Source organism: Callionymus lyra, chromosome 12 (genome assembly GCF_982586985.1).
Source record: "Callionymus lyra chromosome 12, fCalLyr1.hap1.1, whole genome shotgun sequence".
Taxonomy (NCBI): domain Eukaryota; kingdom Metazoa; phylum Chordata; class Actinopteri; order Syngnathiformes; family Callionymidae; genus Callionymus; species Callionymus lyra.
This window is the reverse complement of record NC_141829.1, coordinates 4,178,124-4,191,862: the sequence shown is the minus strand read 5'-3', so window position 1 is coordinate 4,191,862 and position 13,739 is coordinate 4,178,124. Positions and strand designations below refer to the sequence as shown.

The 13,739-nt window shown below is 38.6% G+C and overlaps 3 protein-coding genes across 9 annotated transcripts in view; 1 reads left to right on the top strand and 2 right to left on the bottom strand.

Moving 5' to 3' along the window:
- Positions 1 to 13,739, bottom strand: part of LOC148068012 (tubulin alpha chain-like) — a 49,371-nt gene that overhangs the window by 30,659 nt on the left and 4,973 nt on the right. The gene's annotated exons all lie outside the window — the stretch shown is intronic.
- LOC148068014 (uncharacterized) lies at positions 259 to 7,522 on the top strand. Of its 6 annotated transcripts, none has more exons than XM_087803592.1 (9): positions 259 to 407; positions 858 to 1,003; positions 1,069 to 1,138; positions 1,693 to 1,750; positions 3,044 to 3,769; positions 4,670 to 4,877; positions 5,866 to 5,988; positions 6,056 to 6,105; positions 7,472 to 7,522. In XM_087803592.1, the coding sequence occupies exons 1-9, from the start codon at positions 337 to 339 to the stop codon at positions 7,505 to 7,507; spliced, it is 1,488 nt and encodes a 495-aa protein (XP_087659718.1). In that variant the 5' UTR covers positions 259 to 336; the 3' UTR covers positions 7,508 to 7,522. The 6 variants fall into 6 exon arrangements, with proteins under 6 accessions (XP_087659718.1, XP_087659717.1, XP_087659719.1 ...); XM_087803591.1 differs by lacking the exon at positions 7,472 to 7,522 and adding an exon at positions 6,152 to 6,255 and having other exon boundaries at positions 6,056 to 6,084; XM_087803593.1 differs by lacking the exon at positions 7,472 to 7,522 and adding an exon at positions 6,155 to 6,255 and having other exon boundaries at positions 6,056 to 6,088.
- Positions 7,273 to 11,988, bottom strand: LOC148068013 (uncharacterized). 2 transcript variants are annotated; one of them, XM_087803613.1, is made up of 8 exons: positions 11,889 to 11,988; positions 11,515 to 11,567; positions 10,213 to 10,475; positions 10,057 to 10,136; positions 9,590 to 9,608; positions 9,201 to 9,488; positions 8,375 to 8,561; positions 7,273 to 8,063 (listed from the first exon to the last, which is right to left on the bottom strand). In XM_087803613.1, the coding sequence occupies exons 3-8, from the start codon at positions 10,243 to 10,245 to the stop codon at positions 7,969 to 7,971; spliced, it is 702 nt and encodes a 233-aa protein (XP_087659739.1). In that variant the 5' UTR covers positions 10,246 to 10,475; positions 11,515 to 11,567; positions 11,889 to 11,988; the 3' UTR covers positions 7,273 to 7,968. The 2 variants fall into 2 exon arrangements, with proteins under 2 accessions (XP_087659739.1, XP_087659740.1); XM_087803614.1 differs by lacking the exon at positions 8,375 to 8,561.

Sequence of the window (13,739 nt, the reverse complement as noted above, 5' to 3'; positions counted from 1 at the left end):
CTTTCCCAGGACAGAGACTATAGTCTGAAGACGTCCTCCAAGTACCTAAAAGGCTGCGGGTTTTAACTCTGAAACCCGGGTCAGTGTGCTTTGAGTTTAGTGGACATTATAGCACACTGCTTAACCCAAACATCTATGATACCATTAAAGTCTCACAATACTTTATTATGTTTGTCACATCAAAGAGTTGTTGTCATAGAGATTGTTATGACTTGAAATAGACAAATCTCTCTGAAAGCTCCCTCAGAAGAACAATGCAACAGTGTTTCTCTCATTGAATTAAATAAAACCAGATGTGGATTATTTAAGGTAAAGGGACTGATTGAAAGAGTTGAGATGCATCAACAGCAGAATATGTACCAGGCAAGAATCAGACGACTGACCCAGGAAAGTAATCGCCGCAAGAGGTACGTTTTTGTCAGAGTAATTTATTTTCTTCCATCATTCTGATCATAATAATGAAAATAATGGTTGTTAGCATCTGTTAGCATGCAATTGCACAAAGAGTGGTTAGAGTTAGGGTTAAAGGTAGGTTAAGAGTTAGTTTTCCAGGCTTAGGTTTAGCTTTTGGTTCAGAGTTAGGGTTAGGGTTAGGGTTAGGGTTAGAGGTAGGGGTATGGGTAGGGGTAGGGGTAGGGGAAGGGGATGGGGATGGGGAAGAGGATGGGGTTGAGTTACAGTTAGCGTTAAAGGGTGTTAGCATCTGTAAATTTGTAATACTTCTAAGGCTATAAACACAGTATTTAAAGTTGTCAAGTCAGGATCCCTCTATGGTTTTCAATGTACAAAAAGTACATTTAAGTATTAGACTTAATAGAAAGAGTAAATCATGTCAACATCGTCATTCATGAGAAAAGGGAAAAGGAAAAGAAGATGAAAGAGCGTGACCTGCAGGAGCAACAGCGACGAGAAAAAATCTTACAGCAACGTCGGCGACACCTTCAAGAGGCGACCGAGCGCTTCCAGAGATCTCACCTCCCTTCGACCGACAGACGCAGAGAAAGTTGGTGGAATCGTTTACCTGTCGTCGCTCCTGCTACAAGATGAGACTCTAAAATGTTGTTGTAGCCTTTAGGAGGAAGATCCCAACGATGGAAGAAGCTCTCAATGAAATTCAAAACAACTGGAGCTCCTTCAGGTAAAACTTTGATAGTAACAAACACACGATAACGTCAAACTGTTTTCCATGATATAAGTTTCGGTTCATGACAACAATGTGTTTTCTGAACAAGAATGTACATGTTTGTTAAAGCAAGGTATGCTAACGGACAGAATATAGATGGTACACATTGAAATGTAGTTTTATCTTGATCTTTAGAGTATATACTTTATTGAATATTGTTTTGATGTTTAAGCGCTTTGTGACCCTGTTATAATGAGTATGTTTTGGTTTTCGACACTTTTTACAAACTCTTAAACATGTAGAGTGAACAACGAAAACACATTATGTGTACGTAATGGTATGACCTTCCTGAATCTGGACCATCATCTGGATCGTCACCGATGTCAAATCACGTTCAATCAAATCAACTATCATGAAAATGTGATGTACGTTTTGGATCCGTGGTCCTTATAAACAAACAGTAGAAACAGTAACTTCTTAAGTGTTGGAACAAATACGATGTGTTTCCTGATTGATGTTTGGATTATTATGATCTATTGTCTTCTTATTTCTCTCATTTCTTTTCATAGAAAAGGACCTTCATTTGAACCGTTGTTGGCGTCTCAATCGTCTCGACATCGCTATCAGGTGAGACTATTTGAACATTTTAGAAGCAAATCCATTATTCGCTCACTGATGGAATAGATGTACGATTTAATCCAGCGTCATTTTTTTCTATTGATATGTTGAATAAACCTCATGAAACAGTTGATACAGTGTCTACATTTTTAAAGGCTTAAAGATGTTACTGTCAGTTTGAAATTACGTCGTGTTTTATTGAATATTTAGTTAAGAACGAAGGCTTATAAAGCAGACAGTGACACTTTAGACACTGTATCATGATACAGCATCAACTGTATCATGATACAGAGTCTCATTAACACATCAGATCTTTTTCATTAACACATCACATTTTTATTGATAAGTCTCTAAAGGAACTCAAATCTCTTTCCTGTCTAATGAGTTCTGCGCATTCGTTTGATCCAAGGAAGAGTGACATTTTAGAATTAAGACAGTCAATTTATTAATAACAAAGTATGATTACCAAAGTAGGCCTTACAAGACCTTAAATACAACAGTTAAACAAAGAAATGCAAATTATTCAAATTGTTCAGAAATACCACAGTTCCAGCGCTTGGTCCAGTCTCTGTCAGGCATCCTGGCTCACCCAGGTCCTCCCAGAGAGTGGCCCTTAATCTTTAGATCGCCTCGTCTTTTAAAGCCCTCAAGACACTCAAGACACTCCCATCATAAGTTAAGTTCCCCAAATCTGACTCTATAATGAACAACAGATGTTGTTTGATCTGATCACTAATCTAAACAAAGAATCTCCTTCACACCTGTTATCTCCAACCAGGTTCGTGGACCATAAATTCTGTGTCTTGATACTTCAAAAGTCGGGAACATCCTTGTCTAAACAATCACCCCAATACATACAGTATGTTATCTTCACAGTCAGCACTTCTAACAAAATGGCACCAAGGTCCATAAAAGTTAAGACACGGATGGCCAGAGCCCCTGAGCCCTGGACCCCTGCTGTGGGAAGGGAGCTGTTGTAAAACATAATACAGGATGTTTAAGATCTGAACAAGAGATGACATTATCAATGTTTAACAATTGATTACACAAAGGACATACATTCAACTCATCAATGGATACACCTATAGGGAAGTAATTTAGAATATGTCTTCATCTCCAAATACTATTCTATGATTCATGTAATTTGATTTGTTTCAGTGAAATGTCGTTTTTATTAGGCAATTGAAGACGTATGAACCTCATTTTTAATACCTGGATCTGAATGACAAAAATGTTTCATTAAACTTGTTTGAAACGAAATATAAAAGCTTTTCAATTCATTTGCTTTTGTTTGTGTATCAGGACGGTCGTTCCTCAGTTTGCTCCGTCTCGTCCAGCCTGTCGAGCAAAGACAGTCTGGACGACCAAACAACCAAACGCAGAAGCAGACTCTGCTCGAGGGCGAGGACGTCGCACCATCATCCTCCCACGACGCTGAACAACTTCCTGTACTCGCAGAGCCAGGCCAGCGTCACGCCCGTCGTGCATCTCAGCAACAACCTGAACCTCACGAGCGAACACCTGAGCCGGACGGCGTCTCCGGCTCCGACGATGACGGGAAAAGAAAATCGTTTGGTTCAAGATTCCAAGAACCATCGTGGAGACTTTTCCAAGAAACTCATCAACACACTGAGAATCCAGGAGCAGCGTCTTCAACCGGAAACTCTGGACGATCCCACGACTTCAGAAGGAACTTCTCACTTCAAAACCTTTCCTTCTGTGCAGCTGAGACACGTTCACCGGGATGAAAACAGAGTTTTTTATCAAACTACCAAACTAGCTTCGGCCACCAAAGACAGCGTCGAGCTGACGAGGAAAAAAGCCCAAAAAGACGTCCCGACGCTCAACAAGAAGCTTCGCTGGGACGATGACGTGGAGAGCAAATACAAACAGAGACGAGCAGAGACCGGCAGTTCAAGGTCGTTCAAACATGGTCGCAGCAGGATCCCTGTGCGAGCCCAGGTTCATACTCCGGTGAAGGAAGGCTGGACGAGTGTCGGGGTGAAGGACCTCATGACTCCACATCAGGTACATGAAGCCATCAAGTACTATGACATATATCAGTGACACCAGATTATATCATTTAAAACTTTTTTCTTTTTTATTCAATAATCTGTGGAATATATGGATTCATGTTCACTTTTTCTCGATCATTTTAATTAATGTCTGAATAAAGCTAGAGTTTAATTGAATAATTTAATTCAATTATTTGTATAATTTAAGGTTTATTTAGTTTTCTTTTAATAATAGATGAAAAAAAAATTCCAACATTTTTCAAAATGAGTTTATTTTTCTTTACACAAAGTTTGAGTTTCAAATTCTTAAACCAATAAATTAAAAATAAATTGTCTAGATTTAATATTCTTTGTAGTTGTAGCCTTTTAAATTCAATATAAAATATTGGTTAAATACCAGTTAAAAATTGGTTAAATAGTACCGCCAGAAAATATTAAAAATGCAGTAAAAAGTAAAAAGGATTAATTCACGTAATTGTTTGTTATTATTATTGGAATTATAATATCCAACTCTATATTTAAAAAATATGTTAACAAAATATTCAATCTTTTATCCCTTGTGTTATCTCTGGGTCAAGGTGACCCGAAGGCAGGAAGAAAAACAAACGTGTTGCTTTTGGGTAAAGGTGAAAAAATGACTTTAATAAATACACATGCAGTGGTGAAGGTCGCTCGCCGTGACCCAGAAGCAACACAAGGGATACAAAAAAACACATTTGTTTTCCTGCCTTCGGGTCACCTTGACCCTGAGATAACACAAGGGATAAAATTAAATTGAAAAAAAAACAACCAAATACACCCTTTCAATATGAAAAGGATTGAATTCAAAAAAGAACTAATTTCAATAAAAATAAAATGTTCAACATTTGAAATTGATAAAATATTTTGATTTGACTGACATTCATCTAAACAGCACGACTGGAGTGTGAGTCACAGAGTCGGATCCAAAGACTCGTCAGTGAAGACCACCAGGAGGACTCACCACCAAGTCCAACCTTCACATCAGGACAGTGTCGGCAGGACGGTGGAGGACAGAAGAACCATCCGTGTGGATCACACTCCGACGGACGAGGAGATCTCGCAGCTCTGGCTCTGTGTCCGCAGTGCATTAACCAAGGATGGTAGGTCTGACCAGTGGATAATAATAATGCTGGAGGCACCATTGAGATCCTGATCTTCTCTTCACATGTTTTTATTTGACTTCTTCTGAACTACACTTTGTACCTCGTCTCCTCGTACAAGTTTTATCCAATTTGAAACATTCCAACTTTTATCAATTCGTCTCGTTCCTGAAATGTGAGCTCTGTTCTATTTTTCTTTTATCTCTTCAACTCTTTTATTCTTCTACCCTTTTTTTCCCCATTCACTTGACCTTTGACCTTCTGGTTAATTAATCTACTCACACCAAGAAAATTCATTCAACTTTAAAAACACTTTGTCTACTTACTACTACTATCAATACTACTGCTACTACTTTGACTTCTACTTTTAATACTTCTACTACTAATTCTACTACTACTTTTAATCTTTAAACTACTAATTATACTTATACTTTTACTACTAATTCTGCTACTACTTTTAATACTTCTACTACTACTACTAATTCTACTATTGCTTCTACTAATTCTACTACTGCTTCTACTAATTCTACTACTGCTTCTATTACTTATACTTTTACTACTAATCCTATTTGTACTTTTACTACTAATCCTATTTTTACTTTTACTACTAATTCAACTACTGATTTTACTACATGCACATATACTACTACTTCTGCTACTTCTAGTTTTACTGCTAATTCTACTACTACTTTACCTACTTCTACTTGTACTACTACTTGTACTTGTACTTTTTATTAGATATACTAAGAATTTTAATACTTCTCATTCAACTTTTCTCTTTTTGTTTTTCTTCTTAAATTTTTTTTCAGTTCTTTTCAAATTTTTCACATCAGCCTTTTTCCTTTATGTGATCATTTCCACATTTTCTACTCATTTTTAATTTTCGTCTTACAGATTCAGCAGATTCAGTATTGACATTACATTTTCTTCTGGAATGCACATTTTCGAGCTTATCTTTAAATGTGGCTCACAGGTGTTGTGCCTGCAGGTGTGTTGAGTAAACAAGAAGAACGAGCAGGAGTCGTGGCTGAGAGACGAGCGTTCACTCAGATGTCTTTAGAAGAGAAGAAGATTCTTCTTTCCCTGGAGAGACTGGACCAGCAGCTGCACTGTGAGCTCCACCTGGACGTCATCCTTGTGTATTTAAACATGTTTATATATATATTTACTCTGTACAGGTGTGCAAGGAACTGCTGCTGCGACCACTGTAGGTAACATGTGTTCACAGGTGATATTTCTGAGCCTTTTGTCTTTTATTTTTGATCTTTTTCCAGCAGATCTGTGACGTCAAGAATCACAGAAGAGACGCTGTTGTCTCTGAAGAAAGACGACACTGATGAACACTATTGATTAAACGTATTGATCCATTTGGTTTAAATGTTTTGTACATTTTTCATTTATTAGATAGATTTCCTTCATTGTCCCACAAGGGGAAAATTTACAATTATTATTATTATTATCATTATTACTAAGTAATTTTTATGTATTCATTTTACTTTTGTTGCATTTGAACATACTTGTTTAGTATTTATAAAAAAAATATAAAAAATTAAATACATTTTATTTAAAAGTGTCTTTCAACAGACCTAAGGTCGCTTCACAGTCAAATCTCAAAGTACAATAAAATCATGTAATACAATAAAATATATCTAGTGCTTTAAAATTTTTGAAAAGCTGCAAATATTAAAGTGAATGTAAATATATCTGCAGACAATATAGTTGAATTTATCCAGACCTTTATACTTTAGAAATCACTGGAGCAAATTAATTTTGAGCACATCTTGAAATCTGAAAGAATAAGAATAGAATCATTAAAAAACATCATGGCGAACATCGTCTTCTTGTCAATACAAATGTTTTATGTGGTAAAAAGTATCATGTAAACCTTCTGTTGACGTTTCTTTAACCCATAAAAAATATTTTAAAGAGACGTTCGCGTATGCCGCGTGTGACGTCATCACGTAGGAAATGGGGGGACCGATATTGTAGCTACACCGGTGTAGGTACAAATTTTGTCCCCCCTACAAATTTTTCACATGTACTTTTTATGAAGAAACACTAGTTTTAAAGCAAGAATACTCACATTTATGTACTGTGTTGCTCGCCATTGTTCTCTCCGTCAGCACTCGGTTGCGAAGTGTGCCTCCGACATCACAACCTCTTGTAGGGAGACCTGGCACTACCTTGAACACTATCCCTACGCCGAAAGTAGAATCGGGTAGTGATGGCGAGATGAAGCCTCATGAAGCACTGAAGCCTCCCAGCAGAGAAGTTCATCTTTGTAGCAAAGCCTCGTGAGGCTTCATTTGCACGACCATGCCATCTTGTGGACAATTGGGAGCATTGCATCTTTGTGCGCAAATGATTCTGATATAAAAAAATGTACTTGACAACCTTGTTTTTTTTAAATAATTATTCATTTTTATTTAAAAGCCTTAGGCCTAATACACTTGCGCTGCAAAACACGAGGAAAAAGTTTAGGTTTTTAAATATTTATATTGCTAACTATAACTAACTATAGAACTAACTATAACTCTTCACTGGCTTCCAGTTTCTTTCAGGATCAACTTTAAAATTCTGGTTCTTACTTTCAGATCTATTCATGGTCAGGCTCCTCCTTACATCACTGATCTGATCCAGCCTTACACCCCAGCTCGGTCTCTGAGGTCTGTGGATCAGAATCTACTTATGGTTCCACGCACACGGCTCAGGACCAGAGGAGAGAAATCTTTTCAGGCTGTTGCTCCCAAGCTTTGGAACGATCTTCTCTCTCTTTGCTCTTGATGGATCTACTGACTCCTTTAAGAAACATCTTAAGACGTTTCTATTTGTTCAGGCTTTTCCTTGAATTTCTCGAACTTCTGTGTTGTTCTCAGTATTATCTTGATCTTTGAAGTATGTACTGTTTTGAGTATTGTTTTGATTGTTAAAGCGCTTTGTGACCCTGGTCTCGAAAAGCGCTATATAAATAAATATTACTTACTTATATTTGTAGAGCGCTTAGTACAGCAGTACAGGTTTCCCGGCCTCGGTCTCATTAAAAAAATTACTGTAGTAATCTTCTTTAACGTTCCTGGACCACGTCTGCCCGTCAGGCTGGACCCCATGTTCCAGGCAGTACAACTCCCAGCATGCAGTGCCCATGTTGACGCCGGCTTGGCCAACATGCATAGAAATACACTCGCGCTGCAAAACACGAGGAAAAAGTTTAGGTTTTTAAACAAGAGACTTTTTAAATATTTATATTGCAACAACACATCATCAGTAGGTTAAAACTAACCTGTCTCACGACGGTCTAATCCCAGCTCACGTTCCCCATTAGTGGGTGAACAATCCAACGCTTGGTGAATTCTGCTTCACAATGATAGGAAAAAGTTTAGGTTTTTAAACGAGAGACTTTTTAAATATTTATATTTGTAGAGCGCTTTTCTAGACCTGGGTCACTAAGTGCTTAAAAGAGTTTAATAAAAATACACTAGGCCTCGTCACCTCCTCACCTACGGACCGACCTTTGACTGTGGGCTCCAGGTCCACAAAGATGGCTCTGGGGGTCGGTTTCCCGGCCTCGGTCTCATTAAACAAATTTCCATAATTGTCCTTTAGGCCACCGTCCCTGGACAGCTCCCAGCATGCATTGCCCATCTGGACGCCGGCTTGACCAACATGCATAGAAATACACTCGCGCTGCAAAACACGAGGAAAAAGTTTAGGTTTTTAAATATTTATATTTGTAAAGCGCTTTTCTAGACCTGGGTCACTAAGTGCTTTATTTTTTTTATTATTGCACCGAAATAAAATTAAAATATCAACTTAAATATGCAAACAAAAAGAAAATAAATAGCTTAAATAAAACAAAACAAATATTAAATGAAGAGCCAGAAATGGCAACATTAAATCAACAATTTCTGTGCCCTACATTTAAAAAGAAAATATCAACTTAAATATGCAATCAAACAAAAAATAAATAGCTTAAATACAAAAATAAATATGAAAATCAAGAAACTAAACGCACACACACAGCAAAAGTGTCAAACAAGGGAAAGATTGTCCTTGCATATTTGTTCTCTCTTTTCACCCAAAGATCTACTCCAGATTTGCATTTAAAAATACCAGCTGGCTGACTTTTGATGGACTGAGCCGATTTCGTCTCACTGATATTATTTGCCCCGTCTTGCCAAAAATTCTCTCCCATGGAACAGATGTGGCCACAATACAGAGTCTTCTATTCATTATTTCGGACAGCGTTGGATAGACCGCGCCTCTATTTTGCCACCATGTGAGAGGGTTTGAAAGTATAAGAGGCTCCTGCACAAAAGCACGGACCTTCAGTACTGCATCCGACACTGGATTTCGGCTGTTGGTCACAAGCCCAGAGACATGCTTATCACAAATTAAACCGTCCTGACTGGAACTTGGTCGTTGTGCTGCTGCTCCTTCTTCTTCAGCCTGCTGGTTGGGGAGGTTCACCTTTGCAGCAGCATTGCTGAGATGATGATAGACCCCATCTGCATCCTCATCCCTGCCAAAGGCCTTCCTTTTGAACCTGGGATCCAGTGCTGCTGCTTCGGATAGCAAAACATGTACCTCAATTTTGTGGAACCTGTGAGCCATCTGGGAACAAATGGTGTCCACCATTACTTTCACAGGATCCATCAGGTTCACATCCTTTTGCATGTTTTTGGCCGTCTTCTGTAATCCTCTTGAAGAATTACCTTTGACGCAGTGACATATCTGAGAGACAGAAAAAAAAAGGTTTGTTCCTGATAGTAACAACAACAATGATAATAATGTATAATGTTATTGTAAACATATTTCATAATATTATTACTAATAGTAATAATACTTGTGCAATTAACAACCCTTTGCTCGAAAACTTAATGGCTAAAATGAGTTCTAGTTAACTTTTTTTTCTTTTTAAGTGACACTGATCTAAGGTAAGGTAAAACTTTATTGATCTCACAGCCTCACCGAGTGTTGAAGCCTTGACTGAAGCACCTCTACAGTCAAGTTTCCATGGCAATGACCTCGGTCAAGGTCTAGGTCAAGCCAGACAAGGAGGAGCCTAAAGCTTGATTGACAGTTTTACGACTTTGTTTTGATGCAACTGTGGTAGTTAAAAAAGAAGCCCTTAAATTCACAGTAGCATCAGAACACTGCAATAATAAAATCATATACACACCCCTCTCCACTCATCTCAACGGTGACCTCCTCAAAGGGTTTTAACACCTCACAGGCCTGCTGGAGTTCCTCCCACTCCTCCTGTGTTAGGGTGGGTAGTCTTGGGTTTGTAAGGGCCAGAGTTGTGATTACTGCGTCCTTATTTTTAAGGACCCACCTTTAGTAGAGCGCTTTGCAAATGTTGCAACATGCCGCCGTATTGGAAATGAAACCAAATTGTGTCCAGATAACACTTTCTTTAGGTCCACAAAGATGGCTCTCGGGACAGGTTTCCCTGCCTCGGTCTCGTTGAAAAAGTTTCTGTGGTAATCATCTCCTCTTCCGTCCCTGGACCAAGGCATCTGTCCATCAGTACAGCTCCCAGCATGCATTGCCCATCTGGACGCCGGCTTGGCCAACATGCATAGAAATACACTCGCGCTGCAAAACACGAGGAAAAAGTTTAGGTTTTTAAACGAGAGACTTTTAAATATTTATATTTGTAGAGCGCTTTTCTAGACCTGGGTCACTAAGTGCTTAAAAGAGTTTAATAAAAATACACTTAAAAGATCAAGATAACACTGAGAAAAAAAACACAGTAGTCCCAGAAAAATCAAAGCAGAATTATTGATCATTTTTACTCTATCAGGAATTATGAATCTAGATAGTTTTAAATTGATGATTGATACATTTAAGTAATACATTTATTTTAAATTACCAAGTTGAAATGAATCAAACTATTCCGAGAGGATGATAAACACACAAGTGAACACAATACACGACACACTTGAAGGATGTAAACTAGTGATGCTAACGTGTCAATGCTGCACAGCTGTAGTTTAATCCGACTGAGGCCTGATGAAAACCGTTCACGGTTAACTTAAGTAAAGTTGGCTCGATATTGACAGATTCGATCTTTGCGCTCTAATACCTCTTTATACGAGTTATTAAAAATAACAAAGCCCGATGTATTTTGATCACTGTTACACTAGCTGTGTACTACACCCTCATTTTGAAGAAAACATGTGTTGATCGCACGTAAACAGCAACAATAGCGTGATATATGACCATTTCTGTCTAATATTTCCACAAACATTTTGTAATAGCTTTGTAATTACAACTCCGATGGTCACCAAATTCATGTCACTTATGGAGTTCCTTCATATCAAGTTACTACACCCATTCGTTTTTATTTAATTTTAATTTAAAGAAAAAAAACAAAAACTAATGAGTGTAGTAACTTGACATGAAGGTACTTCATAAGTGACATGAATTTGGTGACCATCACAATTGTAATTAAAGCCATTACAAAATGTATGTGAAATATTGCATGAAAATATTGATTTAAAAAAGAAATTAAAAAATCTAATGTGTAGTAACATATACAGTATATGGAGGCCCTTCTTTAATCACATGAACATGGTGACCATAAAAACTAAAATTAAGGAGTTATAAAGACGGGAATTAAAAGAAGTCAAACCTTTTTCGGTGTTTATTGGAGGACGGTCCCTTATACGCCGCCTCACTTGCCGCCTGCATAGAGATCCGTGTATTTTATCAGGACAATATGACGAAATATAAAGGTTCAAACGCGCTTGTAGTCAATACAGCAGGTGACTGATTAGAAAAAGATAAGATTTGTAATTCAACACCTTAGCGTTCCTGAGTTATTACCGCGCAAAGATCGAATCTGCCAAAATCGCGCCAACTTTACTTAAGCTAAGCTAAGCTAACTGTTTGATTTAACGCCACGTTCAAAACTTCCAACAACTTTGACTCAACGACGTACATTTCTTTAAACATCGAATCCATCACCAGATGACGTCATTGAAAGCGAGGGATTATTTTTCTTACCATAGTCTGAGGCTCCATCTTAACGCGAGGAATCAGCCGTTAGCACTAAGTGCGGGAGGAAGAGGCGGAGCTTCATAGACGGCGGGACGCGGCGGAAGGTGCGGGACTTCCGGTGACGCCATGACACAGCAAAAAGCGTAGAAGTTAAGCTCCGTCTTTAAAACTAAGAAAACGTCTTAACTAAACTGAATTTACTCGAAAAAAAAGAAAAAAAAAGACAAGAACAACATGGCAACCTCATCCAGAGGAAAGGGAACGAGTCGACAAGACAAATTGGACAAGAAATGGAAAATAACAGGTGATGTCGCTGTCGAGGCTAATGGCGGAGCTAACGAGCCTCCGTGAAGAGAGAAGGCCAGAGTCACGCCCATTACAGGTGATGTAAATGTACAATGTTGTAGCTCAACTCTGTAGTTACTGTCATGTGAGAACACACAACGCTAACAATCCGGGATTCAAAATATGTTCGTTTATTATCTTCTTCGATCTCAACACACATCCATCAATGTCAAGAGAACAGCGCACCCAAGTGGTCATTAGGTTCCACTACAGTTATTGATATCGTTTGACATTAATGGTTACAATTGCTTATAGAGTCAGTCATTTGTTTTGGTTTTTACTATGAACATCCATAATACCCTGACAAGAAAAAGTAACAAGGAGAGCGAGCAGGAAGCAGCTTCATCCATGTCTACTGAAAACACACTGAAGTCACTGGAGTGAACATTCAAACTGAGAGAGTAGCTGCAGCTAAAGCCTTCACTTGAACTCACCAAGACACCTGCCTTGGGCTCAGTTCAGTGTTTTTATTGTACCTTTTAAAAACAAGGCTCTGGTCATTTGGTGCCCTTTAAAAAAAAAAAACATTTTTCATCAAGTATCAAACAGATCACACCTAACATGATTTTGTTCAATGAGATGAAAAATTATTTAATTGTTCAATCCAGTGTTCAGGTTGACTTCAGTGCTTATGTTTTTAGTAGAAGTGAAGCTGTTGTGCTTTAGTTTAATAAATGGACACAGCACTAAACTTTGTTGTTGGTTGCAAGTTTTTTTTTTAACTTTGGGGTCAACCGTCACTTTTTAGTTATTTAATTATTTCTCTGTACTGTGCGAGTCGACCCAGAGCCATTGTTCAGCCTGAAGCCAATACGTTTTTAGGTTGAAAAGTTTGCCCCCCTGAAAAAAAATGTAATGCCCCCCCTTCAATGTTTTTCTGCAGCCGGGTCTGAACTGGAGACTTCACTTCAAGAACTCAAGGTATCAAGCAGCTGGAGGAGCGACAACAGAAACAGAATAAGTGGCAAAGAGACACAGAAGCTACACGGACGAACCTTCCTTCGTTATCTTCTGCAGCGAGAAGCGAGCCTGACGGCCCGGAGTGAGGACCTGGAAAATAGGTCGCAATGCAACAACCTGCGGATATATCAAGTTCCAGAAGGGTCTGAGGGTGAGAACATGAAAAGTTTTCTGCAACAAATGTTGAAGTCGACCATCCATCAACTGCCAGCATTAACTTTCAAATGGAGAGAGCGACCCTGAAGCTGCACCGAGATCGATAGTGGTGAGGTTTCTGGACTTCTCTACCAAAGGTTTCTGGACTTCTCTACCAAAGGTTTCTGGACTTCTCTACCAAAGGTTTCTGGACTTCTCTACCAAAGAAGTTGTCATGAAACATGCATGGAGTCAAAGACGAGTCCTGTACAACAACAAGCCGATCTTCTTTGACCACGATTATTCGCCGGAGGTGCAGCGAAGGCGAGCTCAGGTGCGAGCGGTGATCAAACAGCTGAAGCTCAACAACATCACAGCAGGTGCATCTACCTGCACAGCTGGAGAGGTCAACAGAGA